General features: G+C 37.6%; 1 protein-coding gene across 1 annotated transcript; it reads right to left on the bottom strand.

The window, feature by feature from the left end:
- Positions 1 to 20708: 20708 nt before the first annotated feature.
- On the bottom strand, positions 20709 to 26841 carry PRL (prolactin). Its single transcript, XM_074848435.1, has 5 exons — positions 26814 to 26841; positions 25133 to 25314; positions 24614 to 24721; positions 22984 to 23163; positions 20709 to 21022 (listed from the first exon to the last, which is right to left on the bottom strand). The coding sequence occupies exons 1-5, from the start codon at positions 26839 to 26841 to the stop codon at positions 20831 to 20833; spliced, it is 690 nt and encodes a 229-aa protein (XP_074704536.1). The 3' UTR covers positions 20709 to 20830.
- Positions 26842 to 27842: the final 1001 nt, after the last annotated feature.

Genomic DNA, 27842 nt, shown 5'->3' on the forward strand with positions numbered 1-27842 from the left:
AAGATTCCACTCATAGAAGTTTGTGAGGCAGACTGACTTCATGACGAACCTGCTAATGTTGTAGAAGTGCCTGCTGACAGAAATGCACCTAAACAATTATTTCAAAAATCTACAGTCACCTTAATTTCTGTAGATAAAACCAAGCTTCTCCAATATTATTAGATTTACGAGAAATGAGGTGATATTTTTCTTTTTGGTCAGATAAATGTACTTATTTCTTGAAACTACGTGTTAGTAATAAAATGAGAGAATGAAATATGCTCTTACAGATATCTCAGTGAAGCCAAGTTGGTGTTTTTAGCAAAAATTTTAGTGGCATTAGTAGAATCGTATAGGAGAATTTATGCTATTTGTAGCAATGAGACAAATTCCTTTCTGACTGTCCTCTTGAATCATTTTTACTGCTTTTATACCTCATTCCCCATTCCTGATTGCTATCAGGTAGACATTTCCTCCTTTCCTCTTCACCCTATTTAACTCTTATGAATGCAAATTGAACCCCTTTTTGGTAGACTTTTTTCTGATCCTTCCAGCCCAGCAAGGATCTAAAGCAAACAAAAAGAAATCACTGTCACACAACAAGCTGTGGAACTCACTGAAGCTGGCAGTTTTAGAAAATGAAAGCCTAAGTGTTTAAAAGTAATAATATCCATGTTTGTGCAGAACAGGCCCACAGTAATGTTCAATGTGAAGGTTGCATCCAATATCCACTCCAGAAAGTCCATCAGAACCTGAGAATAAAGAGCTCTCTGTCTGTAATGGTCTTTTCCTGAAGATCTCCCACTTGCCATTGTTAGAAACATGACGATGGACCAGATAGTTCTTTAGAGTGACCCAATACTTCACTTCCTGTGCGAAGCATTCCTTCTCCCATCAAGGCCCAAATTTGTCTTCTCAAATACATATTTGAGCTGCATTGCCAGTGTCCAGTTTAGACTGAAAATTCCTTAGGGCAGAGACAATATCTTCCTTTTAATGACTGCCCTGTATGTAAAATCGAGGGCATAAATAGTTGTCATACTAGATACAAGGAAAAGTCCATTTCTGCCCTCGTATAAATGAGAAGCAGGATACATTCTCTGACATAGACTGTTTATGATTTACATCAGTGGTTGTCTATGATAAATATTTTCATAGTGATTTCTGATTTTTCTCATGGCAAACTGAAATGGAGGATCTTTCTGTGATAGTCTGAGATTCTTTTCTTAGGTAGTTGAGTTTTTCAAGTCTAATGGTTAATTCTTGAATGGGAAGTGGTTTCTGCAGATTTGATCATACCAACTGGAAGTTTGGTGATGTTTTTGCTTTTAACATATGCTTAGGTGGGTATCTGCAGGACAGCGTCTCAAGAATAGAGAGAGAAAGGATCTATCGTCAACAAACTCAAGGACTGCAGCCCCAAAAATTCTTTGGTTTTTAATGTGTTCTATTGATAAGGGAGTGTCTAGCCGGTAGAGAGCAAAGCCTGAATGATGACCTCTTGTTCAATTGGAATACTTTTTAATAAACAAATCTCATGGTAATTTATCCAAACATTAATTATTAAATGTTTACACAGATCTTAGAGTATGTACGCATTTCAGTATGACCACTCATGGATGTTATTTTAGGGGCTGGCAGGGTAATACTGCAGAGTGACTGGAACCTTTTGAACTCCTCAGCATGACATCAACAAGTAAAACCTCTGCAGTGCTATGACCTGAGACTATTTTCATTGTAGTTCTTGAAACGTGGTGTAAAAGACTGGTTTTGGGTCCAGGTGGAGGAGCATAACAATTTGGTAAACTACACAACTGATATCTTATATACAGAGGAGAGAAACCATGCAGGAAAATAATAAAATCTGTTGCTGAAATTAGCCCTCAAACAGGGGCTTCTTAAATGTCAGGGGAACTTTTGGAGATGGGTATTATCGGTTCAGCTGTCTTCAGCTTCTGAGCACAGTATCTGGTTCTTACCTGTGAGACTTGTGGAAAATGACTCTGCCACCTATGTACTTGAGTAGATCTCTTGCCAGTGTAATACTGTGCAACACAGGGTCAGAAATTGCTGACAAGGTGCCAGAGTTTGTCTGTGCTGCTTGTAGCACAGCAACTTGAAACATGCCAAACTACCACTCTTGTAAGTGAGAAGGATCATCAAATGTGGTGAGCCAATTTTCCTCCTGTAGACCCTTGGAGTAGCAGCTACTTGTGCAGCTTGGGTGTGCAGAGGGGAATGACGCTCTTTAATACCAAATGTATCAGTGCTTACTGAAGGCTGTATAAAGGTTTCTTTTTTGACTTAGAAATCATTTGCAGAACTTCAACCTGGATTACTTGAAATAATAGACCTGTCACTTATATGATATTTTTTAAAAGCCAGTGCAAATTACACCCTTTTGCAGGAGCCTGCTGGTAATAGCAGAAACAAAACAATAGAATGAGGCAGACCAGTGAGAGGAAGCAAACATAAATCTAAGAAGCTGAATCCTAGGGAGACGAGTAGCTTCCATTATCAATAATTCTACTTCTCTTAATTTATTTCCTGTCTCCATCCCCCAGCATTTCTATTATTCTATAGGGCATCCTATTACTGATTTAGATCAATAGTAGACTTCCCAAGATGTTTGTTCTTCATCCAGTTTTACATGCAGAATAGTTGGGAGGGTATGGACACTAAAGGGAAACAAACAGCAATGCTAATTTCAGTATTTCTTCATTTGTAAATCAAGCTTTGTTTTACATGAGTCTCCTTATATTTGGTCTTTGCCAACACAATAACATACTATTTAAATGTGCATTTTAAGCGACTATGATTTAACTGCAAATATTGTCCTAATGAGTTCTGGATATAAAGTAGAGAGCTAAATGGCGAAGCCTTGTTTTGGAAAGTTCTGGCTTAGTAAACGAAGCAGTAGCTCACAAAGTGTTCACAAGCTTTAGAAAAAAATGTATATGGTTTTGTATAAAGCTGGAAGGATTATCGATAGGTTTTCAGACAACATTATGGGTCATAATACCACCGTTTCAAAGTCCAGGTTTGATTCTTGCTGCTTAGATTAATTCTGAAAAAAGGGTGCTGTTAGGAATTCTTGTTGTACAAGAGTCCTGTAGTAATATAATCTCATCCCTTCTGAATGTCATAGAAAATTGGTTCCTGTCTTTTTACTTTTCTAAATAATTTTTGGTTTCCTGGTAACTCTCGGGCTTATTCTTTTAATCACTTCATAGCATGTAGAGCTGATGGGTAGGGGTCTAGAATATTTCCCCATCCCCACAGGCATTTTCACAGTGCAGCTGTTGATCATGTGAACATATTCATGTTTCCTTCACAGCTGACATGCTGCAAATGTCTGGCGTGCCTGGAGATAGTAAACATGTGTTCAGAGCAAAAGGAGCTTTCTTCTTATAGGGATGGCATGTCAATTTTCTAAGAGGCAGGGGAATATGAAGTGAAAATAAGTGTTTCTTCAATTGCATTAAGAGAATACAGACCATTGATGAATGAGAAGAAAGCATGTCATGCTGGAGTATGGATCTAGGAATCCAGACACCAGAAAACCAAATAATTTTCTTTATTCCTTTAGGAATAAAGGGTTTCAGAGCAAAAAAGCTAAATGTTTCACAGATTTTAGATTTTTAGCTTGTCTCACCTCACTTTTTTGTAAGAGATTTTCCTTAGCTGCCTCTTTAAAACTCTGTTTTGCTGCGAAGTTTATTAAAATTTTGACAGCTGTCAGACTAGAGATGTGCTGAGAATGCTGCCTATTACACTGACCAACTGTGTCACTGCTTCTTTGTTCTTCCATCTGTCTGTCTTTTTCTGTTTGTCATTTTTTGTCCCACTGTTATACTAAAAGTGCCTTTGAGACAAGTAATGTTTTTGCAAGGTGTTTTGCACAGCACCTACACAATTACTCCCTACGCATGTCATCCATTTGTGTTTTGTTCCGTTTATTCGGTTCCCTTTTCTAGCTGAAAAACTCCTACCAGGTGAAAAATGATCAACCCCCTGTTATACTAAATATGGAAAATCTCATATGAATGCAATTATAATTTTGACAAGAGTCTAAAATGTTTAAAGAAGAATCTCCAAGGCATTAACTTCTGTCAATGCTTGCTTCTTCACTAAAGCAGAGCTCATGCCTTTATGCAAGGATTGAATAATCCAGTCAACTAATTAACTATACCTTCTGTCATTTTTTTGAACCCTTTCATTTGAGAGTGCATGAATGTTTCCCTCTGTAACCTAGTGAACTTAATATAAGACATTGAATTGTCATTTGAGCTAATCTAACCATATTCTTTTCTCTGTTTAAGGAAATAATAAGGCTACAAGGACACATTTATTGCATATCAAATTATTCAGGTCTTTTGTGTTCAGTGAAGCTCATTTAAACAAAAATCTGATAAAGGAATAAATATGGAATGATGAGTAGAATAATGCATACTGTGTATAGATGACATATCTAATTCTAATGTTAAGGGACTTAGTACCAGAAGATAGACATTTATGCTTCTGTATTCTACATTGCATAAATCACCTGACTGAGTATGTTAGGTTTATATGCCAGCTTAAGGTTAACCCTTAGAACACATATCTGTTCCCACAATCTTTTCTTCTGGTAGTACATGCCCCATAACTACCTCTGAACTGCTGATCTTTCTCATTTTTGTTTTCAACAGGAAGGATCCAGTCTACTCTTGTCTTTCTGCTTGCCCACCGCCTTGCTCAAGTCCCTCCTTCCTGGTACTTCTCACACTAGTCCTCTCCCGCTGCTCCAGGCAGTGAGCCAACTGACTATCTACCTCCTTGAATCGTGAAGATATGCCATTTTTCGTACTACTGCTCTGTGGATGAATCCTTATCCTGTCCTAATAAGGCTATTAAAGATGAGGCGAGACTTAATATCTGGGAATAGTATTTTCTAGAGTCATATAAAGCACATAGATACATGGACAGATGGATTGCCTCTCCAGTGGATATCTTGTCCTCAGAGCCATTTTCTTGGAGAAAGTCCTTGATATTTCAGGTAATATTTTCCCATTTCCTAGATATATTCTATTTGTCAGACGTAGCCCAGCTACAGAATGGCCAGTTTCTAAGCACTCAGCTGTGTGTAGCCCTCTCAGGCTGTAGGGAAATCAGTTTTCACCACTTGCAAAAGTTCATATTTTGCTATATTATTTTTTTAAAAACCCCAAACAAACCCACAAAAAACCCCCACCCCAGCACTCCTAGCTCCCACCACCTTTCAGTATTAGAAACAAAGCAAAACTTTTCTCTTATACCACGAGAGATTTTACATTTCTTTCTTGCAGGTTGCATTTTTCGGGAAGGGAAAGGAATGGAAGAGAGGTGTCAGTCTCTGAATAACAGGTCTTCTTTTTTCTATGTAAAAGTTCTTCAAGAATGAAACATAAATTTTACCAAGTCACTATGAAGTAGAAAGAAAAACTGCAAAGTAGCTCTGTGGACTATTAATAGTGATTGTATTTGTTTCATTTTGGTTTAATCCCTTTAAATAACAGCATATTAGAAGTCAAAAAAAAAAAAAAAAAAGACTTTACTGTTAAAACCCACTACAGGAACAATTACTCCCAGTATAATTTGGTGCTTCACTGTGAAACAGATACATACCTTCTTAAACATATTTTAGGGCATGAGACCTGGTCTTACATAAACCCTTATTTGTGTGTTGAATCCCATTTTTCTTAAGTCATGTCATAGCATTGAGGGAAAAACTGTGTGTATATGACTAAGAGTTCAGAGGCTTGGACATGTTAGCAAGAACAAGGCAGTTTAACATTGTGCATTAATGAAATGGAATGGAAATAAATGTCAGCTCAAAGCAAGTCCCACCCACACACCAGTTCAGCAAAGTGAATGAAGCAGAGAGAACAGCAGTGACCACAATGACATACAGCAAGATCTTATGGCTTCACAGTGCATTCTGTCTCTCCAGGAATAGTCATTCCTTTCTGTACATCACCATAGCATGACCTGCTCAGCTTTAAAAGCAGTTCTTTTGTGATTATTTTTTCCACTTCTTACTTTATGTTCTATTTTGTGTCAATGAGAATAGAACATTATACACAGATTCATCAGGGAAAGGACTGGGGGGTTTTTGGGTTGTTCAAGACTTTTTATATTCACAATAACAGGAATTCCAGGCTTGCGTCTGCATGAGATGAACTGCGTTTTGCATCATTGTCTTCACCTTCACATTTGGGATTGTTACCTTCACCTCCCTCTGTTACTAGCCCTAAGGCACATGTTACCTCATATCCACATGCATTCTGTCATGTCTCATTCTTTGAATAAAAGCAATGTTTAGAAGATGGGAAATGAAGGGCTGGTTTGAATTCTGTAGATGTGCATGGTGGAAGCCCTTCCTGCATCCACGTGGTGGTTGTGGGAAACAGCTATCTTGATTCTTTCCATCTTTCTTTTTGGAAACCATATGGGACTTTGCGCAAGTCTGTGTTTATACATCACCTCTTGTATGCAATACCACATTCAGGTCCAGCTTCACGGGAAGGACAGCAGGTTCTGTCTACCACAGCAGGCATAGCATGGATTCAGCAACAGGACACCACGAAGCAGCTTGGATGGACTTCAGGTGGGCACTCCAAAATCAGCAACACTGTAAGAGGTGGGACTTTGTGCTCCAAATCTTCTCTGTCTTCCCTCTGGGGGTACTGTGGTAAGAATTTGTTCTCTGGAAGAATTTGGATGCATCTCAGTGCGTAGTGCTTTTCTTTACAAGTCCTGTATTTGCAAAAGACCATGAAACTGTTCTAATGAAGTGAGCGCATATAGTATTTTTACTCAAAGACATTTCTAGAAGAGGTGAACTACTGGTTAGAAGCCTCTTCAATATCTGTTAGCAATGTTACAGACAGATTCAGTCAAGAACTGAATTTTCACAATTTGAGCATTGAGTATGTTGATTAAAATTTATTTCAGTATAAAGATCCCTGCAGGGACCTACTCTCAAGAACTGTGTTTTTCAAGGCTTGATTTGTACATCACCTAAATCTGTCTTTGCTTGCTTTTACTTGAGAGAATAGATAACGTTGCACTATAGTTCTGTACTTCCTGGCAATGTTATAGACTGTTGTTCTATGGCAAGTTAATATCATTGCCACTAGCCCAAAGGAGTTGCACAAGGTGAATGAGGGTAATCCTATGTTAGCGTCTAGTCTGAGTATCAAGATGGAGGACAGTCTCAGTGCAGAACCTTATATAGGTAATGCATCCATTCCTAGTGAAGCATATACATCAGATTTCTCTGCGGCTTTCCTGTGAACATTCAGTTCAGCCACACAATCTTTGGGTTATCTGTAGAGTGTATTGAGAGATAGAATATTAATTCTGAAGGGAGAATTCTGCTTCCCGCTGTACTCAATTCTGCACTGACAAAGTATGTATGGCTTTCCTCTCATGAATCACCTACTCTGTATTATGTCAATTTTTACTTAGCAGATGGTGGTCTGGTCTCTATGTTGAAACCTGTGACCCACTTAGCTGATAGAAGGCAATTGGGGATGCAAAGAACAAAACTTTCTTCATTTCTGTTTTCAAGTAAGTCAGGTCAGTGTTGCTTTCAATAATATTATCTTCTGTATTTTTTATACATATGAATATCATGTACCTACGTCAGTATTCTTTGGGGATTAAAATATAGTATTGACTGTTTATACCATATTACATTAGCCATCCCACTGAAGTCAACAGAAGTATCCACGCAAGGAAGGAATGTAGGTCTGAGCCTTTGATTCCTGTAACATTCTTCTTTAACCAAACCAAAATATTACTCTGTGTTTGAATTATGTTCAGTTGCAGCTGAGAGATGATTGTTTGCCTTTCAGATTCCATTCACATGACTATCTTTTCATAACTGATATATGATAATTTATACTACATGCTCTCAGGACTATGTCATGTGAAAAGTAATATTTAGATAGCCAAGTATCTGACACAAAAAGTATACGACTATCACACACACACATGCTTGAAAGTCCAAGAAATCACATCTCCCAAGTTGCTCATATCATTCCCTTTCACTGTTTGTGTTGGTTTCCTTTCAGTAAATACAACTGCAGATCTTTGGCCTGTGCCACATGTCAAATAAGGATAAGATCCCTCTACATGGAAGTCAGTTTTCAAATGTAAATGGAGCAGATATGTAAATCTCAGTGGTTTCCCTATATAAGACATATATCTTTAAACTGCCAGATTATGCAGGTGTATGTGCAGGGGGTAATTTGTACATGCAAGAACCCATTTATGACAATTAAACAATTTGTGTGTGGAAAATTAAATAGGTTTAGAGCATGCACTTTGGCGTGTACACACTTTGCCAGAGTAGTTGATGGAATGAATATTGAATACCTTATCTAATGACACAAAAATACAGAACTGCCTAAAGTCACTAAAAAAGAAGCAGAGAACAAAGGATTTCTATATTTTTTTTTCCTTACAATATTTTGCTAGATTCTGAGTATCTTATTGTGTGTGCTGTCTTGCTTAAGCCCCATGTAATGATAGGAAAGCTTGAATAGTCTTTTTTTTTGTTATTATTACTTTGCAGTTGCTGGGGAAATTGCAAAGTAGCTAGAGTTTAGATCTGGAAGTATTTAACTACTCCATTTCCATCTGAATTAACATATAATTCTGTATTTATCACAGGAAATTTTTTTCTTGAAAGATATACTTCTGGGAATATGTTAATTGTCCTGTGCCATAATACCACTTCTGAAAGGAGTAAGTCTTTAAATATTAGAGTTCAGTAGGACTGTTCTTAATCTTTGCTATAATAATAAATACTGAATGTCAGACCTTTTCAAAGATCCAAATTGGAAATGTCTTTTATCTCACTAAAATGAGTGGAAGCTCCACACGTGTATGTATGAAAGTAGGGAATTGTTACCCCAAATATACCCTGCGAGGATAATTGGAAAGGATTAATTTACTTCATGTGGCTTTGAGGAAGATGAATAGTCTGCTGTGTTCCCAGGAAATAGAGAGTTCAGAATTCTTTACTTTTGGTGGTGCTGAATTGTCTGCAAAGTTTGTATGCTTAAGTAGTTTTAGGTGTACCTGTCCTTGAAGAAGTAATCCAAAACAAAAACTCAGGTATTCCTTGTCTGAAGCTTATTCATATTGCTACAGTCTTTTTACATGAAATTTTGAATATTGAAAATACTTTTTCCCTTTGCTTTTAATATTCATGCAATAGAATTTCTTTTAAGTGTTGAAGTGGAATAAGTTATAGATATGTATATTTATATGCACATATACACCAAGAATTAGAAGACTGTGTCAATAGAATTATCCCATGTTAAGGTTGGTTTAGATGTGTGCTATCCAGTACAGTTTGAGGCAGAGGGGCTCGGATGGAAAGGCTTTTTCCAGTCCTGGGTGGGAAGCTGGTTAATCAAGCTCTTGTACTACTCGTCTGTTCCCATAGTTTTACCTGAGTTGCATTTTCCTTGCTTGGCTCCTCCCTTCGTATGCAAAGGCTCTGGCTCAGCAGTCTAACTTTGACCTGTTTGACCTTTCCCATTTCCTTTCTGCTGCATGGCAGTTCAGTAAAGGTCCTGTGCAAGCAGTCCCCTTTCTAGCATATTGCCAGCTGGACGGAAGCTGACGTGAACATTCTAAGAAAGCTGAGATGTGGTATAATATCCAAATTCATCTGCATTCAGCAATTTTAAGGTGTTATCTCTGAAGAGCAGAGGGCTCTGATTGGATGTGCCATGAAAGAATTAATGGGCTATCCACTTTAATGCTCTCCTCAGGATGAAGGCATGTTCTGCAGAAATCCAGTCCAGCATGTGAGCTAACACAGCAGCATTTGGGTCAGCTGGACAACCCATGAGGTGATCTCTGCAGTCTGCTGTAGGTGTCTCTGGGCTAGTCCCCCCTCAACAAAGAGGTTCTCTAGAAACAAAATCTCCAGGAGCTGTATTTAGACATATAGCTTCAGGGGGGAAGGAGTCGCAGAATCCCATTAGGAAACTGTCCAGCTCTAGGGTTGCAATAGTATCCAGTGGTGTGGGAACATCTACCGCACTGGTTGATACTAAGGTATCGACATTCAGCTTTTACAGATGCAGATCAGAAGTCTGCATTTCTTCCTTCATCATAGCTGCATGGGAATCTGCTTGAATGTAGAGAGTAGGTTTCTTATCAGCTGCTATGCTGAGATATAGAGTCAGCCTCAGCTGCAGACTCAAGAAAGCATGAAATAGAAGAGTTTTATAAGGTATATAATTCTGTGAGGCAGCATAAAAAAACCAGTGATGGCTACACAAGAGTGACTATAGAGTGGCTACAGGGCTGTAGAATAAAGTCTTTCCACCTATGAAATACCTATAAAACATCAGTTGGTGATTTATAATGTTCTTTAGTGGGAAAAGATACTTGAGATAGGACCTACGATGCTTAATGCTGTCATCTAAAAGACATTTATTCTGTTTTAGTTGTGCAGATGTCTTCTTAGTCAATGGATCTGTGTATTGCAGAGCCCTGTCTTGAACTGAAAGCTCAAGAATGAAAAAATTGTATCTTTTCATTCATTTGAACACAGAGGGTTGTTAGACAGCTAATTTTGAGGAAATACAGGTAACTGTGCAGAAAACCTTAGGTGATACAATGTCTACTCTTGTTCACAAAAATGGATTCACAGAGGATAAGAAATGCCTCAGATCCTCAGAAATTAAAATAACTGAGCGCTAATCAGATGCCAGGCCTCTGTTTTACTGTGCCATCAAGTCAAGCTATTTATTCTGTGGAAAATGTTTGCTGCCTCTCGTTTAAAGCAGGGCTAGACCTGCTTCTTTGCTCCTGTGGTGGCTCCGAGTGCCACTTTCCGAGTCTGGTCCTCCTTCATTTCCATGTTTGTTGGCAATGCGCATGACTAAAATGGTATTTTCATATTTCAGTGCAGTCAAGGCCCCTTAAAGCAGAGGGTTGCAAGTGTGAAAGAGAGATATGTTGTTCCCTAATGGCTTATTACCATCCCATTTGCAATTCAGATCAGTTCTAAATTGACTGAAATTTTTAAACACATAGCAGGCAGTTTAAACTAATGATTGTCTGGAGGTTCACATCTGACATGAACTAAGCTTCTGTTCAAAACAAATTGCAAATAATTCCTCCCTTAGAGTCAAAATGTCACTTTTTACACTGTGCATTGTTGCCAGATTTTGTCAGTTACATTAAAAAAAACCCACAAAAAACCTGCTACCCACTGAATGTTCTGAATTAGAAGGAGCAGTGACACTGTGGTTATCCCCCCCCACTTATTTACAATAATGTATACGCGTGCCTGGCTCTCCGTAGCCTGATGAAAAATCCTGTACCCCCGCAGCTCCCCGAAACCCCTCAGCCTGCACTGAAGGCCCCGAGGGTGGGTAGGCCCGAGTTGCCTAGCGACCCCCAGCAGGCCGTGGGGCTGCCGAGGCCTGCCTCGCCAGCCAGCCTCTCCCGCTAGCCTCTCCCCATTGCTGCCGGCATTAATCACTAACCCCCCTTCAAACCAGGCATTTCGCCTTGGGCCCCCTCCCTGTCACTAGCTTCCTCAGGCCTACACAACTGTGGTCCTGAAAGTAAGGGTGTCAAGGGTTGCTGTGGTGCGTTGGAGGGACGATAAGCACCGCACAGATTAAGCACCACGTGCCCTGATGGGCCCTGCTGAGCATCGTGCCCTTTGGTGAACAATGGCCAGTGCTGGCACAAGAGCTTCAGAGCTGCCTTTTCTTCTGACCCTGGAGGTGTATTAAAATGGGTTTAATCCTTCATTGTTTACATTTTTCAGCACCCTACCTTATAATGGCTGCTTAAAGAAGTAATTTAGAGTTTGTGTTCAATTCCATCAGGATTTCAAAGTCCATAGGTTTGATGATGATAAAAGGGAAGCTCTTAAAAAATGTCCAGTGTGGTGGAAAGGGTATGTTTAATATGTGATTGAAATTGGGTTTCCCTTGAATGAAATAACCCATATGAGGGGGACTCACTGGAGAAATCTTGATAATTTACAACCACTGATAACTAATTGCAAATAGGGAGGTATTTGCTAATTTCTAAAGGGAATGAGTTTATGCAGAGAAAAAAAAAAAAAAAGTCTAGTTTCCTTTGATGTAATCCTTGTGTATTTCTGCTTTGTAGCTGCTGGCCACAGGGATAGGTTTGGGATAGTCTCTTTTTTACCCATGGAGTCACTGGATCAGGTTTCTTTGTTAGATGTTACTTGATTTGTGGCTATCTCTGGACTACAAAAACCAGATTGTTTTTCAAAAATTTTCACAAAGAACCCTCTTATGTTCATCAAGCTATTTGTTCAGTTGCTATTTATGTTTTCATCTTGAACTCCGTATTGATATACTTCATACTACATTGCATTTCTCAAAAGCTTTCATGCACCACGTCATATTGAATTTTTGGTCCCTTTTTTAACTGAAAAATATATCTTGAACTGTTGTTAAAATGGTGGGTTGATGGAGATCCCTACTCAAGGAATATTTTCTCATGAGAGAGAGTATGGTGAAATTACATGCTTCTTACCTACTAAAATGGCAAGTTCACGGAAAACTTTAATTTTCTTTCTGAAAATTGTGAATCTGGAATTGATTTCAGTCAATACATGGGAAGAAATCCTGAACCATCATTTGATTGGTTTGATTTAGAATGTCCCTATATTTGTGGGGAAGGAAAAGTCAAAACCAAATGAAAGAGCCTTTTCTTTGCTAAATGTCAACTTTTCTACTACATGTTCATTGCATTGCATGAGTTTTTTTTTTAACTGAAAGAAAGTGGGAAATGTAAGCATTTCTTAAGAGGTAGGAACTTTATGATATTTTGGGGAATATCTACCTGCTTGTAACTAGCTCTAGGAAAGATGTGCGTATGTATTAAATTTTCCTTATGCCTTCAACATCCACAATTGAAATGTGATATACTTTGTATTTTACAAACAACAACAGAAGTGTCAGCTTATTGATTATGGATATGGATTAATATAAAATAAGTTTCTGCTTTCAAAACAAACTTACGAGTGCCACTTTTTTCCCCTGTATAAATCTATTACATTGAAGACTAAGTTTAAATACAGTTTGCCCTGGCTACAATTAAATAAATAAGTCTTGCTGATTGGTTTTAAGATTAGAACTTGATCAAAACCATCTTTCATCTGTGAAACATGAAAAAAACATTTTTAATCTTTTGATTTGCTAGAGGGAAGGGATGCCATTCAGAAGGACCTTGACAGGCTTGAGGAGTGGGCTCATGCAATCCTCATGAAGTTCAACAAGACCAAGTGCCCAGGTCCTGCACATGGTTCAGGGCACTCCCCAGCATCAATCCAGACTGTGGAATGAAGGGATTGAGGACATTGTGTGAAGAAGGGTTTGGGGATACTGGTGGTTGAACAATCAGACATGAGCCAGCAATGTGCACTTGCAGCCCAGAAATCTAGTCATGCTCTGCGCAAACACCATAGCTGTCTGTATGCTGCATAAAAAGAAGTGTAGCCAGCAGGTTGAGGAAGGTGATTCTCCCCCTCTTCTCTTGTGAGATGCCACCTGGAGTACTGTGTCCAGTTCTGAGTTGTCTAGTTCTGGGGTGCGCAGTACAAGAAAGGCATGGACCTGTTAGAGCAGGTCCAGAGGAAGCCACAAAATGATCAGAGGGCTGGAACACCTCTCTTATGAAGAAAGGCTGAGAGAATTGAGGTTGTTCAGCCTGAAGAAGAGAAGGGTCCAGACAGATCTTTTTGTGGTCTTTCAGCATATAAAGGAAGAGTCTTGTCCTGTATTGACAAGGGGCAACAATTTTAAACTGAAAGATGGTAGATTTAGATTGGATAAAAGGAAGAAATATTTTACAATGAAGGTGGTGAGATACTGGAGCAGGTTGCCCAGAGAAGTTGTGGATGCCCTATCATCACAAGCATTCAAGATCAGGTTGGACAAGTCTTTGAGCAACCTAATCTAGTGAATGATGTCCCTGCCCATGGCAGGGGGGTTGGACTTAGATGGTCTTTAAAGGTCCCTTCCAACCCAAACCATTCTGTGATTCTATGATCCAGTGCATACTTTGGAGGAGAGCATGTGGTGTTTCTTGACCATCTCTCTAAAATGTGTTGTGCATGTTCAAGTCTGCAGCACTGTCATTCTACAGCTTTGCTCTGTTGTTTTGTTCCCAGTCAGATTTATGCCATGACAATAGATATATAATATTACCCTTAATTTAGTCCAAGACAAAATTCATAATCCCTTTGATAAAGAGGCTATACCAGGTATGTCATGCTTTGATACTGAGTTGATGTGCATGATATAAATAATTACACAGGTACCTTTTCCCTCTTCAGAGTAGTAGTGAACTTTTTTTTTTTTTTAAGTTATGACATGCACAAGGAGGGTTGTCTAGGGGACAGAAAACATATTTGCAAAACAATGCTACTATCTACCACTGTATTAAAAGCTTCAAGATTTGTTTTTGTATGAGTCTCTTTATGTCTTATATTCACCTAAACCTTACTTTCACTTAGATGGAATCTCAAGTGAAAATAAAAATAAATGGGTATCCTAAACTTTTTGCAAACCATTTCTGATGCTTTTGCTTTACATTTTTCATGGTGCCATCCATCAAAAGTTAATCTCTCAATAAACTGAGGCTGTGCATTGCACTTTCTTTCTTCACATAGCCCTTGAGAAATCCTGAGAGAATTTTCTAATATGATGAAGTATTTTCTAGTACAAGATGATAAAGAACAGAATCTTTTCTTATTTTCTCACTTTGATGCAACAGGGACACAGAAGAACAGATTCCTTGCAAATAACACAAAAGCCACTTTAAAGAATTGCTGAGTTTCTTACTGCATTAGCTTTGACATGAGGACCCATGGTCTCTATTGCATGGCTCTTATGAAGATACCATGCAAATCAAATTAATTCAAGTAGCTTTTGTCATATTAAGTTATAGTACATGTGCTGTAGGTCCAGGATATTGGAAAATCCTAAAGGTTCTGAGGCTTTAGTTAGACTTGGATAATCATCAAAAGGCTTGGAAACTTTTTTGAGCTATATGAACTATTTTTGTCCATGAAATCGGGCTGGAAATCTCCCAAGAATGGCTCCTGGGGAAGATTATTGTTATTTCAATCATCTGGCTAAAGAAAGGGCCTATTGTCATGTATGATTATTGGCCTAATCCCGCAAACCGCGTACAGTGCTTTCAAACATGAAGTCAGTAAAGGTAGACACAATAATAGCTATATATATTTCAGGAATTATTTCTACCTTAGCAATAGAGTGAAAAGAAAGACAGAGAGACAAGCTATGTTATATACCAGACTTTGCATACTTTTCCCACTTGTTTGAATTATAAGTAAACAGAGTAGGACCTTGCTGGGAAGAGACCTTTTTTTTTGTTCTGTATTAGTGTACATTAACGGTGACATGGCTGTGGTGTGAGGGTCTAGTAACTCTGATAATACTGTAAAAAATACAATATTCTTTATTAACTTCTGACTTATTTGACACTGAAAGCTGGAGGGACGTAGTCAGCTTGATAGTGAAAAAAGCTCCATCAATAAATGAGAATATTTTTAGAGTTAGTCATTTAATGCACAAACTAATACCTATTCACTGAGTGCACATGCATGTGATGTATTTTGTATTCTGCAAACTCCTTTGCAACATGTGTTATATGGTACAAATGATATGAGTTTTATAGCTTCTTTGATATGCTAGAGTGAGTGCTCTTAGCATTTTTGATGACTCACACTGTCACTCATGTGAATTAATAAGTGATCTGAACTCTTCAGTGTAATGAACCCTCTCATTTATTAAAAAGGGAAAAGTGTTCCCATAATTAGTGTGGTAATGTTTGACAGGAAAAGTGAATTTTTGAGGGACAACTACTATTAAATGTTGTCAGTAAATACTGTTTATTTTTATGCTTGGCAAAGCACTCTCTGGTAGCAAACTGGATAAAATGTAAAGAAGTGTTTGTTGTAAAAAGTGTTCTTTAACAAATTTTGACTAGTGTCTATGCCATCTTTCTTTAAATGGTTGTGAAATATAAGAATTCCTAGTAAAGGGCTCTGTCCAAGACATCTCCTTAGGACTTTTAGTGAGGCTCAGTGTCAATAGTAAATAGGAAATGAATATTCATCTATCTATATATCAGTACTTCTTGAGCCAGAGACCAAGTCTTTCTGTGACCCTGAAAGTCTTTCTATAACCTCCTTTCACTTAGTTTGTTACCGCTAACATTGTGTACCAAGGAAGAAAACTAAGATGATGTGGACTGGCCAATACTGATATAAAATGTTATCACTCAGTGAAAGAGCTTCAGAACTCCTTCATGAGGAAAGGAACAAAAAGTGATTATATCCTTCAATTCTCTTTTGGACACATGAATTAGAAGGCAGTATGCCATGACAACTTATTCTTCCCAATAAACAAAATGTTAGCATGAGATTCTAGTGCTGCTTGGATGATTAAAAGAACATAAACATGGTGGTACAAAAAAGAATTAGTGACAAAATAAGAAACAGGTTTTGTTTTTTCCCTCAATGTGCAATAAAATTATAGATTGAAAGGCGGGCTCTGTATTTTCCTTTAAAATGACACTGTATTTTCTTTGTGTTTCACAGAATCTGCCTGTGGGACCTTTAAAAGAAAACCAAACCCACAAAAAAATCAGAGAAAATGGGAGAAGTCTCTGAAAATTTTTTTCACTAAAGATAAGGACAGTTTGTACTGCTTTCACCTGTATGGAAAAAAAGATATAGTTCAGAGGATGTTAGGCACCATTACTCATCTGTTTTCATTTCCTCCTCATAGTTGAATACATGAAAGGAAATGAAAAATCACTAAGAGAAGATGTACATTTTTAAAATATTCAATTATGAGGGGATATATCTATATATAGCCTTAAAATCACAATGATAGTAGATATTGTTGAAATGTTATCAGATAGTCATTGAGTTGTTTGGGGAAAAAAAGTTGGAAAACCATGGCTGACATTCCTACTGTTTTCCAAGACTGATGTTTATTTGAATTTAGCTTCATTCCTAAAGATGGATACGAGCATAAGGAACTTCAAAAGGGTATCATTAGGTTTTAAAAATAGTTTTAAACCTCCTTTTAACACAATATAAATCTATGGACAGTCAGTCTTAAATTTCAATTGAATTGAACATTGAGGCTCAGCTTCAGTCTTCAAGACTTTTCAGTCTTCAAGTAATTTTTTCAGTCTTCAAGTAATTTGCAGGCACAAGTTGTTAAAAGCTTGAGATAGAAATACATATATGTAAATAGCTTTACAGATCAGTAAACCCAGTAATTTCAATGGGAATGTGTATGCCTGTGGTGTTATTCCCATGATTGTAGTATTTGATTTCTATAGTGTATGGATATATACATAAGTATGATTACTGAGTTTACATCTCTGACATAATTTGTTGTTTGTATACATTTCATTTATAATAAGCAGACTCAGTTTAAAATGTAGCCCTCAGAGAATTTCTGTTGTTCAGAAATTAAACTTAGAGGATATGTGTGGTTTCTACATTGTATCCTTTGTTATTAGAATTGTGGATTGCCTTTGAAATAATATTGTGAAGGTAAACTGTATTGTACAGATGAGTTGCCAAATTATGGTCTTTTTTTTTTTTTTTTTTCCTCTGCTAGAAGTTAAACCATTGGAACCTTTTTGTAGGATCTCAAAATTAAAAAAAGAAAAAAAAAGAGAAAAGGGTGGTAGAGAGATTATCACATTACTAGTTGATTCCAAATTACATACTGTCAGTAAAATCTTCTCTTATTGGCTTTTAAAACCATCCTCAAGATTATTTCTGTTTGCTCCAATGGTTGGATATAGTTCTACAGTCTAGACAAAAGTCATGAATAGCAAGTTAGATTTTTATTTTGCATATCTCTGTTGTTCTGTTGTGTTCAGTGATAAATGCTCTCAGTGATGAATTGATTTGAACTTCATGCCATTTAGATTTGGTGTCACAAGGTCTTATCTTAAATTTAGTGCCATTTATGGAAGCTTGAATATAATTTTCAAAGGGAACAGAACTGAGCCTATATTTCAGCCATGTAGACCTTTCCATTCCTATCACTAAGCAATCTTAAATGAATGGAAGTAAAGAAACCAGCAGAGATTTAAATATGGCCAATTTGGGTATTGAATAAATAATTAGAAAGCTAGTCATCTTGAATGCTGGAAACCTGAAGTAGCCAGAAGTTAATACACTTGGAAAAAAACTCTTATTGATTCCAATTTCTTTCACTTAGAAAGAATGTGCTTGTTCTAAATTCAGTTTTCTAAAATATAAGAGATTGGCTATGTAACTATTTTTATTGGATGAAAGACAGTTGCTCAGGTCTTATGAACATGCACTAATTAACAGAATATTTGTGAGATAAGAATGTATTTTTCCTATTAGCAACTGAAAAAAAGAGATTGGCCTATATTGTGGCTTGAACATTCAGAGTCTGAAGGCGTTGTCCCTGCCAGGGCACTTGACAGTGAAGGTGTAGCTTTGAATGTGCTCTTGGGGTTCGATGTCTTTCTGTCTCTTTGACAGCTGTGATGACTCAGAATATTAACCAGATCACTTTTAAATATCCCTTTAGCTAAACAGCTGCAAACCAGATAGCTTTTCAGTTTAGAATCTTTTTTTGTCATTCTCTTCTGTCTGTCTTTATGAAATTAAAAACTCATAATTGTACTAAACCAGGCTATATAATAAAGCCAGTGCATGCAAGTTTTAGACAATTGTTTTAGCTCTGTAATTTTTAAGCGGTTAATGAAAGTCATTGTTTCAGATCTAGTCATGTAAGTGTAAAATTATGAATGTCTGCCCTATTAATCAAGTTGCTTTTGAATTCTAAAGAGATTCTGAGGTAGGAGTTTACTCAGCGAGATATAATCGTTTTTGCAGTTCAATACAGAGTAGTCCTATTATTCATGTTTTCTTTTGAATAAGAACTCACACTGTAATTCTAAGCACTTGTGATAATTACAAGGGATATTTTTTTCTTTTTACCCTTTAAAATGCTTTTTTCCCCATTGGCATTATAACAGAAAATAGAATATTATGATCGGATTAAATTCTAGTCTGGGCACATGCATTTTGCCTGGCAGATTTTAGCCATTTTCTTCCTTGACTGTGGTGTTGTGCAGCTGTGTGTTGTTAAACCGCTGTTGCATATGCCCCAAGTTTTGTGCATTTCAGAGCTTATGAAAGTTGTCAGTTATGACTGTCCAACAAGGAATTTATTTGCTGTACAGGTGATTTTATATATATTAAAAATAGGCTTAGTATCTACTTATCCAGATAAAGCTTGAGGCAATCAATAATTGAAGACATGAAAAGATTAAAAGGCCATTATATATATATACATAATTAGAAATGCAAGTATCATTACATCCTTATAGACATGGCTAAAATGAGACCTTTCTAACACTTGGTATTATCTAATCTCTTACATAAATACCTATTATGGCTGTGCCTATTCTGTTATGATAATGAGAGGCTTAAATCCTCAAACCCATCTTCTCTGGTGTTTCACTCTTCCTCCAAGCTGGCTGAACTCTGGAGCAATGCAGCAGGTTTGTCTAATGGGAAGGCAGACCCATGAGGAGCTGACTTGAATTTAAGCTTCTGTTTGCTGAAGCTGTGTGATGGAGCCAAGGCTGAGATTGTTTATGGCTTACAAAGACAGTATATAGATATGGCTCCAGCTGCTATTTGGCTTCTTACTTGCTGTGTGACTGACTGTAAGCCAGATGTTTTCCAAAGTAGTCAATTGTTTTGGTCCCTCCAGTTTTCTGATGTTTAACTGTAGGAAATGAGTGCCCTAAAAATTTTGAGTGTGGTTAAACCCAAAGTGAATGGAGGAGACACTCTGGGTTTAGGACAGCAGACACCTTAGTTCATTTAGTGCCTTTTCATAGCTTGAAGTTTTCTGAGCATCTGCAACCACCATATCACTTGTGAGGAATGTGAAGGACATGTGGATGTGATATGGATGCCTAGCATTTCCTTTTGGGACCTACTGAAACCTATTGGTTCCTTTACCCTCAGATAGTCACCTCAAACATAATGAACCTTCCTTTGGAAATGCCTCTTTTCCAAATAGTCAGTAGAGATGTAGATATACTTGGATCTCTGTCCTTAAAATTCCAGATGTGTCTTCTCTCTCCATGGACTGCATGGGGAATCAATGGCTACATTAGCCAGGATGGATTTTTTACCTTTCTGTCTTCTTCTCAATTTTTGTATAGAATAAAAGCATCAATCCAAGTAGATTGAATTTCAGACTACTTTTAGTTTAGGCTAGTTTAGTGTAATATGTTATTAATCTGCTTTTTGGCATCCCTCAGTTTTTTTCCCCTCTTTTTTGGAGGCAGGGTAAAGAGCAATGGAAGTAAGATATCCTGTCATCAGTAACTGGAGACTGATATCCAAAACGAGAAACTACTGCTACAGGTAAACCATACCAGCTATTTTTCATTCACTGATACCACTCAGTGTTATATGCTTTTGGATTTAATAAAATTTTTATTTGTCTCTGCACGATCTGGTTATCACGACAGAAAAGTGTATTGTTGTCATACAAGTAATTTATAACGTTTTAAAACACAAAGATAAATGGTGCTAATAGTTGCAGCCAGAATTCATGCAAACATGCCTGAAGGTTACTGATGATCCCGATACTGTACTGTGTGACTCTTCATAAAGTTTGCAATGCAAAGTGGCAAAGCAACACCACCACCATGTTGAATGATTTCAGTAAGTGAATAGGGCCGTGAGTACTTAACAATTGCTATCGTGGATTAGGCGGCACTTCAGAAGCTTGAGATAGTTGTCAATTTTGTGGGAATCTCGGCGGAGGCAATGCAGCAGGTTATAAAAGGCAAAGAGTCTGGAGTCCTCATCAGCGAGTTGCAGGGATGGAAGGCCTTCCCACTGAGAGTAAACGTCATTTCCGATCTCACCAGGATGAACCTAAAGACATAGAATGATACTGTAGTAAATGGTAGTGAATCTGACTGGATGTACAACAGAGCATTTAAAATACTGGCTTTGAGGAATGTTAGCTTCTAGCATATGGCTTGTAAAGTGTTTCCTGTTATGGTTCCCACTATTCTGTATAATGTTGTATATCTTCATGCAGATTTTCAATTAATTTGTCATTTTTTTTCAGTTTATTTCCCTAAAGTATATAAAAAGCTTAACTGTGTCAGTAGTGTTTTAAGAGAACTAGTGTGTTAACCAATGTCCTGTGGAATCTGACTTTGCAGAGAAATCAAACCTTCCTTCATGCATGGACTCATCAGTGACATTTCTTTTTGGTTCCCTCCACCTTGGAATCTTTATTAGTGCTTGTTCCTAGAACTTCTTTGTGTGTATCTCCAGCTTTGTTTCGGCCCATCTCTTAGGTGATATCTCTGATACAGGCAGCTTCAAGAACATGTTACCAGATGAATCTCTCAACAATTTTCAGATGTACTGTACCTCAGACTCCATTAAAAAAAAAAAAAAAAGCTGAGTGATACAGTGACCTCTAACATTAGGAAGCTATGTGTAGGAAGCTAGTAGTGAGCTAGTATCTGAGGTGAAGATTGGTTTAGGTCTTCTTGTTGGAAAGAGACAATCATTAATTTTCCCTTATCACAGAAATCTACCTTTCATAGGAGGAGGGAAGTCTGTGCTTATTGGTGTTTGTGCGTCTTCCTTATTTCCCACCAGTTGTACTTTGTAAAAGCACATGGGAGAGTATCTGTGGAGCCTCTATCATTCAGTTTAAGCAACAGGCAAAAAAAAGATAGATCTACTATCATTCAAAAGCGTGGTTTGACAGTATTGAATTTGCCAGTCTTGTTTTCAACCTCCTTCTGTAAATAATGTGAATGAGAAGGCAGTGACAAGGTAACTGTAGCAATACCTGACTTCTACTGTTATCTTGGATCCTTGCCTGCACCCTTTTTACACGTGGATATGGGATAGAGATGTATTTGATTACACTGATAAATGCATTTGTGGCCTGGATGGGCTAAGGTTTCTGAGTAAAGAGACACCTAACTGAAAGAGAGAGAGAGAGACCATGAGTGAGCCAGTAGAAAGTGGTCAATACAGTGATGGTGGCACTCTTAATGCTCTTAATGTTCAACTGTTCAGAGACTAAGTAAAAGCCAGTAAAGTCAGAACCTCTCGTTAACATCTAGCTTACTGACAGAATGATATATTCAGGGACTAACAGAGGCCCCTTTAAAAATAAACAAGCTAGAGCTGATTTTATTCAGGAAAGCTTTCAATCAGTTACTGATAACACAGGGTATTTGAGTATGGGTTTTGTCAGACAACAGCCTCGTTGTCTAACCTTACAAGCGTAGGAGGAACCAAGTCAGAGCCAGAGTTCAGAGGAACCAATATGGTGTGAAAAGAGAAATGAAAGATAGCAGGATTACTTTGCTGTATACTACATCTTTGCAATAGCCCAGACTTCCAGAACAATTTTAAACACAGTATCTATTTCTGAAAACTATACACAATACCTATATGTATATAGATGTATATAAATATGCTAAAACATACATATAAATATATGCATGTGAAAAAACACAGACGCATCCTTAAAAAATCAGGATTGTAAATTCAAAATACTCAAAGACAGAATGATGATTACCAGTCCTGAGGGTTACACCTTCTTTTGAAGCAGGGCTGGGAGTACACTGGATTATGCTATGCCAGTCACATCAGATTGTCTCTTTAGAAATTGCAAGATAGCAGAAGAAAAGAAAGCTGAAAGAAGAAAGCTGAAGAGTTCTCAGATTCAGCTATCTTGGCTCCTTTTTCTTCCTTCACATCGCCTGTTTCCTTTCCTGTTCCAGGTAGGGAAGGTTTATCACTGGATGTGTCTTCCTTATAGCAACAGCCTGGAAGGATGTTAAGAATCTAATACTTACTCGTCCAACTATTTTCTCCATTCCTTCTAGAAGCCGCTTATTTTGTTCTTCAATCTCTACAGCCTTCCAGAGGATGGTGTCTGGAGCTTCTTTGATTCTTTGTACTTCAGAGGCCAGATGGATCAGGGGATCATTCCAGGAGCGCAGCACTCCCAGTATTAAGTTCAGTAGGTCTTCATGCTGCTCACCCACATTAAGAAAAGGCAGTTAAAATAAGAAGGCTAAATGCTGTCAGTATTAGGAGGCATTTAGAGCAATGTCCTCAGACATCGTGATTTAGGAACTTATTCCAGGACTTACCACTGAATGTGCCCTATAGCCCTGTCTTAGATATCTCTGTGCAATTGCGTTTTTGAAGTTTGTCGTTGTCATCATGTTTTACGATATTATCACAAGTAGTTACAGTATTGTAATGGAAAATATCATTAAACCCTCTCCACATTAAAATCTAGCAAGCACAACTGTGTTTCACCTCTGTGAAAAAAACAGAACTCCTTCTCTGATTTTTGATGAAAATTTTAAAATCCAATTACTTTTTTTAAAAAAGTTTAGTACTGAATGGAAGGTGCACATTATGGTAAACCCCTAAATAGCTTTTATTGCCTCTACATAAATCATCTGTCCTCCCCTTTGAACAGTGGTTCTTCCAGCAATAGCTCTTTGGTTTTAAAAATTGTCCTTTCTTGTGGGCAATAAAAAAATCCATAAAGCTTATGGTTATGGTAGTAGTCAACCATTTCTTCTTTGTTAGGTGCACTACAACTGAACACAACCAGACTAGTTATGTACCCAGGGCTGTGAATTCTATTGCTCCCAACAGAATTTCTGAATGACATACTGGGAAGATGACGATACTGGGATTGCAAGGATATCACCACCATGAAACCGATAAAGATTTCTCCCTGGCACACCCCCATTCATACACCCGTGCTTATTTTTTTTCTCCAGAGTATTTTCAAATTGTATCTGTGAGCAGAGGCTGAACAAGGCTACCTTCATCTTCCCTTAGGTTTATAATTATTAAATTGACATATGTAGCATTTCTCTTCACAAGTATTTTTCAGTATTTTGCACTCGACTCTGTATTTTGATGATGGTGTGACCACTTTTGCCTACTGGTAACAGCAAGAATATCTATTTAGCATTTGTTTAGTAATGTCAGTGTTTTCACTTACTGGAAAACTATTTACCTCTGCTTATATACAGTATTCACTATATAGCCAATGTATTTTTATGTTTGTTAATATAATAATTGTCTATAAGGTGCTTTAAGATAATGTTCAAAGATTGTAGTGTTCTCAGTACTGTACAAACATGGTAACTGACATTGCTCCATGAGGTTATATTGTAACTGGAAATAAGATGCAATGACTGAATGTAACATACAGGAAAAGGAAGGGAAGATGAAAGTTACTGGTACTTATATATTGTGTACAGTCTGTAACTTAGTATCAGCAAATGTTAAACCAACTTTTCTTGGATTTTTGGTAGCTTCCTCTTACTGGCTTTTTATTCTGATTGAGCTGATTTCCCTCTCTCTGTGTCTGCTGCCTCTTTATTCCTTAACCCTCCCTCTTCTCCCTCTCCCCCACTTTATCTCACTCTGAATGACATTAGAAATGGGACTTACATGAATCTGCTGAGCTTGCTCCTTATCTTCAGGAGTAGTTAAGGAGGAAGTGTGGCAGCCATTAACAGCTTTTGTAATAAAACCCCGGCCCTGAGCATAGCGTTCATCCTGAAGACCAGCAAGGACAGGCATTATTGAGACAGAGAAGTAAGAAGAGCTTCAATTCAATCACTGTATTAACTAATTGCTGTTCCATTGCTTTTATCACTGTTTTTATGCTGTAAAGGTCAAAAGGTTCTGGTGAGTCTTTAGAGTGAAACTGCCACCCAGCAAACACAAACTTGTCTCACAGATAAAGAATGATGGGAAAATGGTGTCTTTTAATAGAAGTGTTGGGGATCTTAACAATGGTCAGCACTAGACACAGATTTGGTCACCACTGACATTGTCAGTGTCTGTGCAGCGGTCATATTTGTTTACTTCTTGAAGGATTTCATATGTTAACGTGTGTTTGTGTTTAAAAAGTATTAAATTACATTTTTATATTTTCTTGCTCTCAGGAAAAGGCAGAGTACTTACAAATTCATTGAATATTTCTGAAGAGAGGAAGTGGATGTAGTGTGAAAGTTTAACTGCTCGGTCAAAAAGTTCCCCAAGGGAAACTTGGCAATTGACAGATCCATTGGGGCAGATTGGCAAGGAGGTCACTCCTTCCTTTGTCAGGAGCATGTTGGACACCAGAAGGACCACCAGCAACAAGCCTGTTCGGGTTTGAAACAAACCAAAATGGCATTACATTGACTTGTATGTGCATTTAGAAGTAGCTGTCAGAGCCAGATGCTGGGTGGTTTTGGCTGTGATGTCACATGGCTCAGAGTACCCTCTGTACTTGCTGCTGAAAATCAGTGGAAGGAAGCACTGTAATTCTATTACCCTATCTCCCCTCCGTCATCCTCACTGTATAGCAGAGTCTGCTACAGAGTTTGAGGAATCAAGATAACCTGTGTTGCAGCATACACTGTATTCTGAAGTCTCTTACTATTGTGCCTGACTTTATTACCTAGTTATAAATGGAAGAAAAAAAAATCAAACTTCTTCACAGTGTAAATATAGATACATAATTATATTTGCACAGACATAGAAGTTTGGAGAATAGATTGGTCTCTTTTTTTTTTTTTCTTTTTTTTCTCCTCCTCCTCCTCCTCCTTTTTTTCTTTGCAAACATTTGGAGTTTAAATTAATTTTGTGGGAGGGTGATTAGGTCACTCTCTTAAGGTTTTGATTGCCCTGGGAGTTCCTTCATAGGATTTCCAGCAGCTGTGCTGCTTTGCTGTTTAAAATTTAACCCTAAATTGTCTACTGCTAAGAAATCAGAGAGAACTTTTGCCTTTTCTCCTGAGCTTCTGAAACTGATGTAGAGGACTTCTCATTATCTAAAACACAAAACTTCATCTGTTTAAGACTTTTAATATTATCAGAGTAAAGTTTTCTATTCAGTGAAATAAAATATGTGCAGAAAAACAATGGAAGAAAATCAAGAGCAAATATTTGGTAAATGAACTTATTCAAAGAACACTGTTCTGTGCTCTGAGAGTTTTAGTTCTGGAAATTGGCCTGCTACCTTTATTGTTTCACTAGACTTATTTTAAACACTAAATTAAAGTGTACTATGTAAATCAGCAGAACTGTCCCTAATGTTATCATGTGATAACTTTCTTTCTAGCTCTAAATTCAAGAAAAGTGCATTTACAGAATATTGAAGTAAGCCTTCCTTCTCCCTCATGAACAAGCTGCAGTTAAGAAAGTACTCTGGGGAATAATTCTATGAATAAGAAAACTTGAGACTTGTTGGCTTAGAAGTCAAAGATGGTTATGAAAACATTCACTTCAAAATTAGTACATCACTTCTAGACTTGTGGATAATGACTTTTGGTCATTGCCTTCTGAGTGGTGTAGCAAAGCAGTCTGGATCCAGTCTTTTGGGTGCAGGTGTCACATCCCTCAAACCAATTTTCTGTGACAATGCTCAATGCAAAGGTAGTCTTAGGAGATAAAATACTGAGTAAAAAAGGGATCCAGCTGCCTTCTAATTCCAAGCTTTGGACACTAAACATTTGAGGTGGAGGCAGGTCTCACTATTACTGAAGAATTGGCTGGAAGACCTCAGTTTTTAGAGCTGTTACATTTCAGTTACTTCCTAATTCAATCTGAATTTAAAGAAATATAAACTTTATCAGCAAGTGCATGGCAAAAGTCTTACCTTTCAGTGAAGCCCCCTTGTTTCTCATGGTAGGGGTCCTGTCTGATGACTTGCCTTACCAGAAAGAAGCCTCAGTACTTGCTCTTATTCTCTGCACCTGCCACTTTTATATACACCATCTAGGGTCCATTTTGCATACATTCAGCAGGTCGTGGAGTTTACCTCGATAATTACAAACATCAAAATGCCTTTCTTCCACATTCATATTCAGTATTTTTTGGTTTTTTATTTTTAACTGTGAGAGGGAATTTCATTAACAAGTTCAGCTGTGGGATCCTAAGTATGGCTGGATGAAGAGAGTGCCAAAATTTTGCCCTGAATGAGGTGCAAATGCCAGTGATCCTAGAAAGCTCCAGTTGTCAATTCTGAAACAGGTAACCTCAGTGTTTCTAGTCTGCTGTACCCCCTCCCCAAAAGCATCTTCTCATCCTTCCTTGTTTCTTCAGCCATCCAATCTTGCTTATGTTAAAATTCTGGCTAGTTGTGGGAGGCAAAAAATATTTTGCAATGTCCACAGTGAGAGAAACAGCATAAATTGTACTGAAATTTATCCAGATAAAGGGAACGGAGGCTCCTGAAAAGACAGGCCACTATCTGTAAAATTATAGATACGAAATTCTGGGTATATAGCTCCATACAGTTAAAAAAGATATTACACAGGACAAATAGTGATATAACTGATCCTCAGTCTGAGAGATGGTTAGAGAAATGGGGCCAGTTCTTATATTAAAAAAGTAATAATTTGCAATAATCGAAGAGGAAGAAGTTGTATGTTTATCGTTTACTCACAAATGTTTCATGAACAAGTCAACATTATTGAAAAAAAACCCCAAAACTCTACAAAACCATGAGACTGTTTTGTATACTTGAAAACTCTCTACGTAAAAGATGGGCTTTTCCACCATACACAAATCATATGCTGTCGTAATCAGTGGGATTTGTTTCTAGGTCTGATGTGTCTGTGGTAATCCACAAACTAGCCTCAGCAGGTTGGCCCCGTTTTCTTTTGTGTGAGGCTCATCTGTATGA

This window comes from Strix aluco, chromosome 1, assembly GCF_031877795.1.
Source record: "Strix aluco isolate bStrAlu1 chromosome 1, bStrAlu1.hap1, whole genome shotgun sequence".
In the NCBI taxonomy this organism is placed as follows: Eukaryota; Metazoa; Chordata; class Aves; order Strigiformes; family Strigidae; genus Strix; species Strix aluco.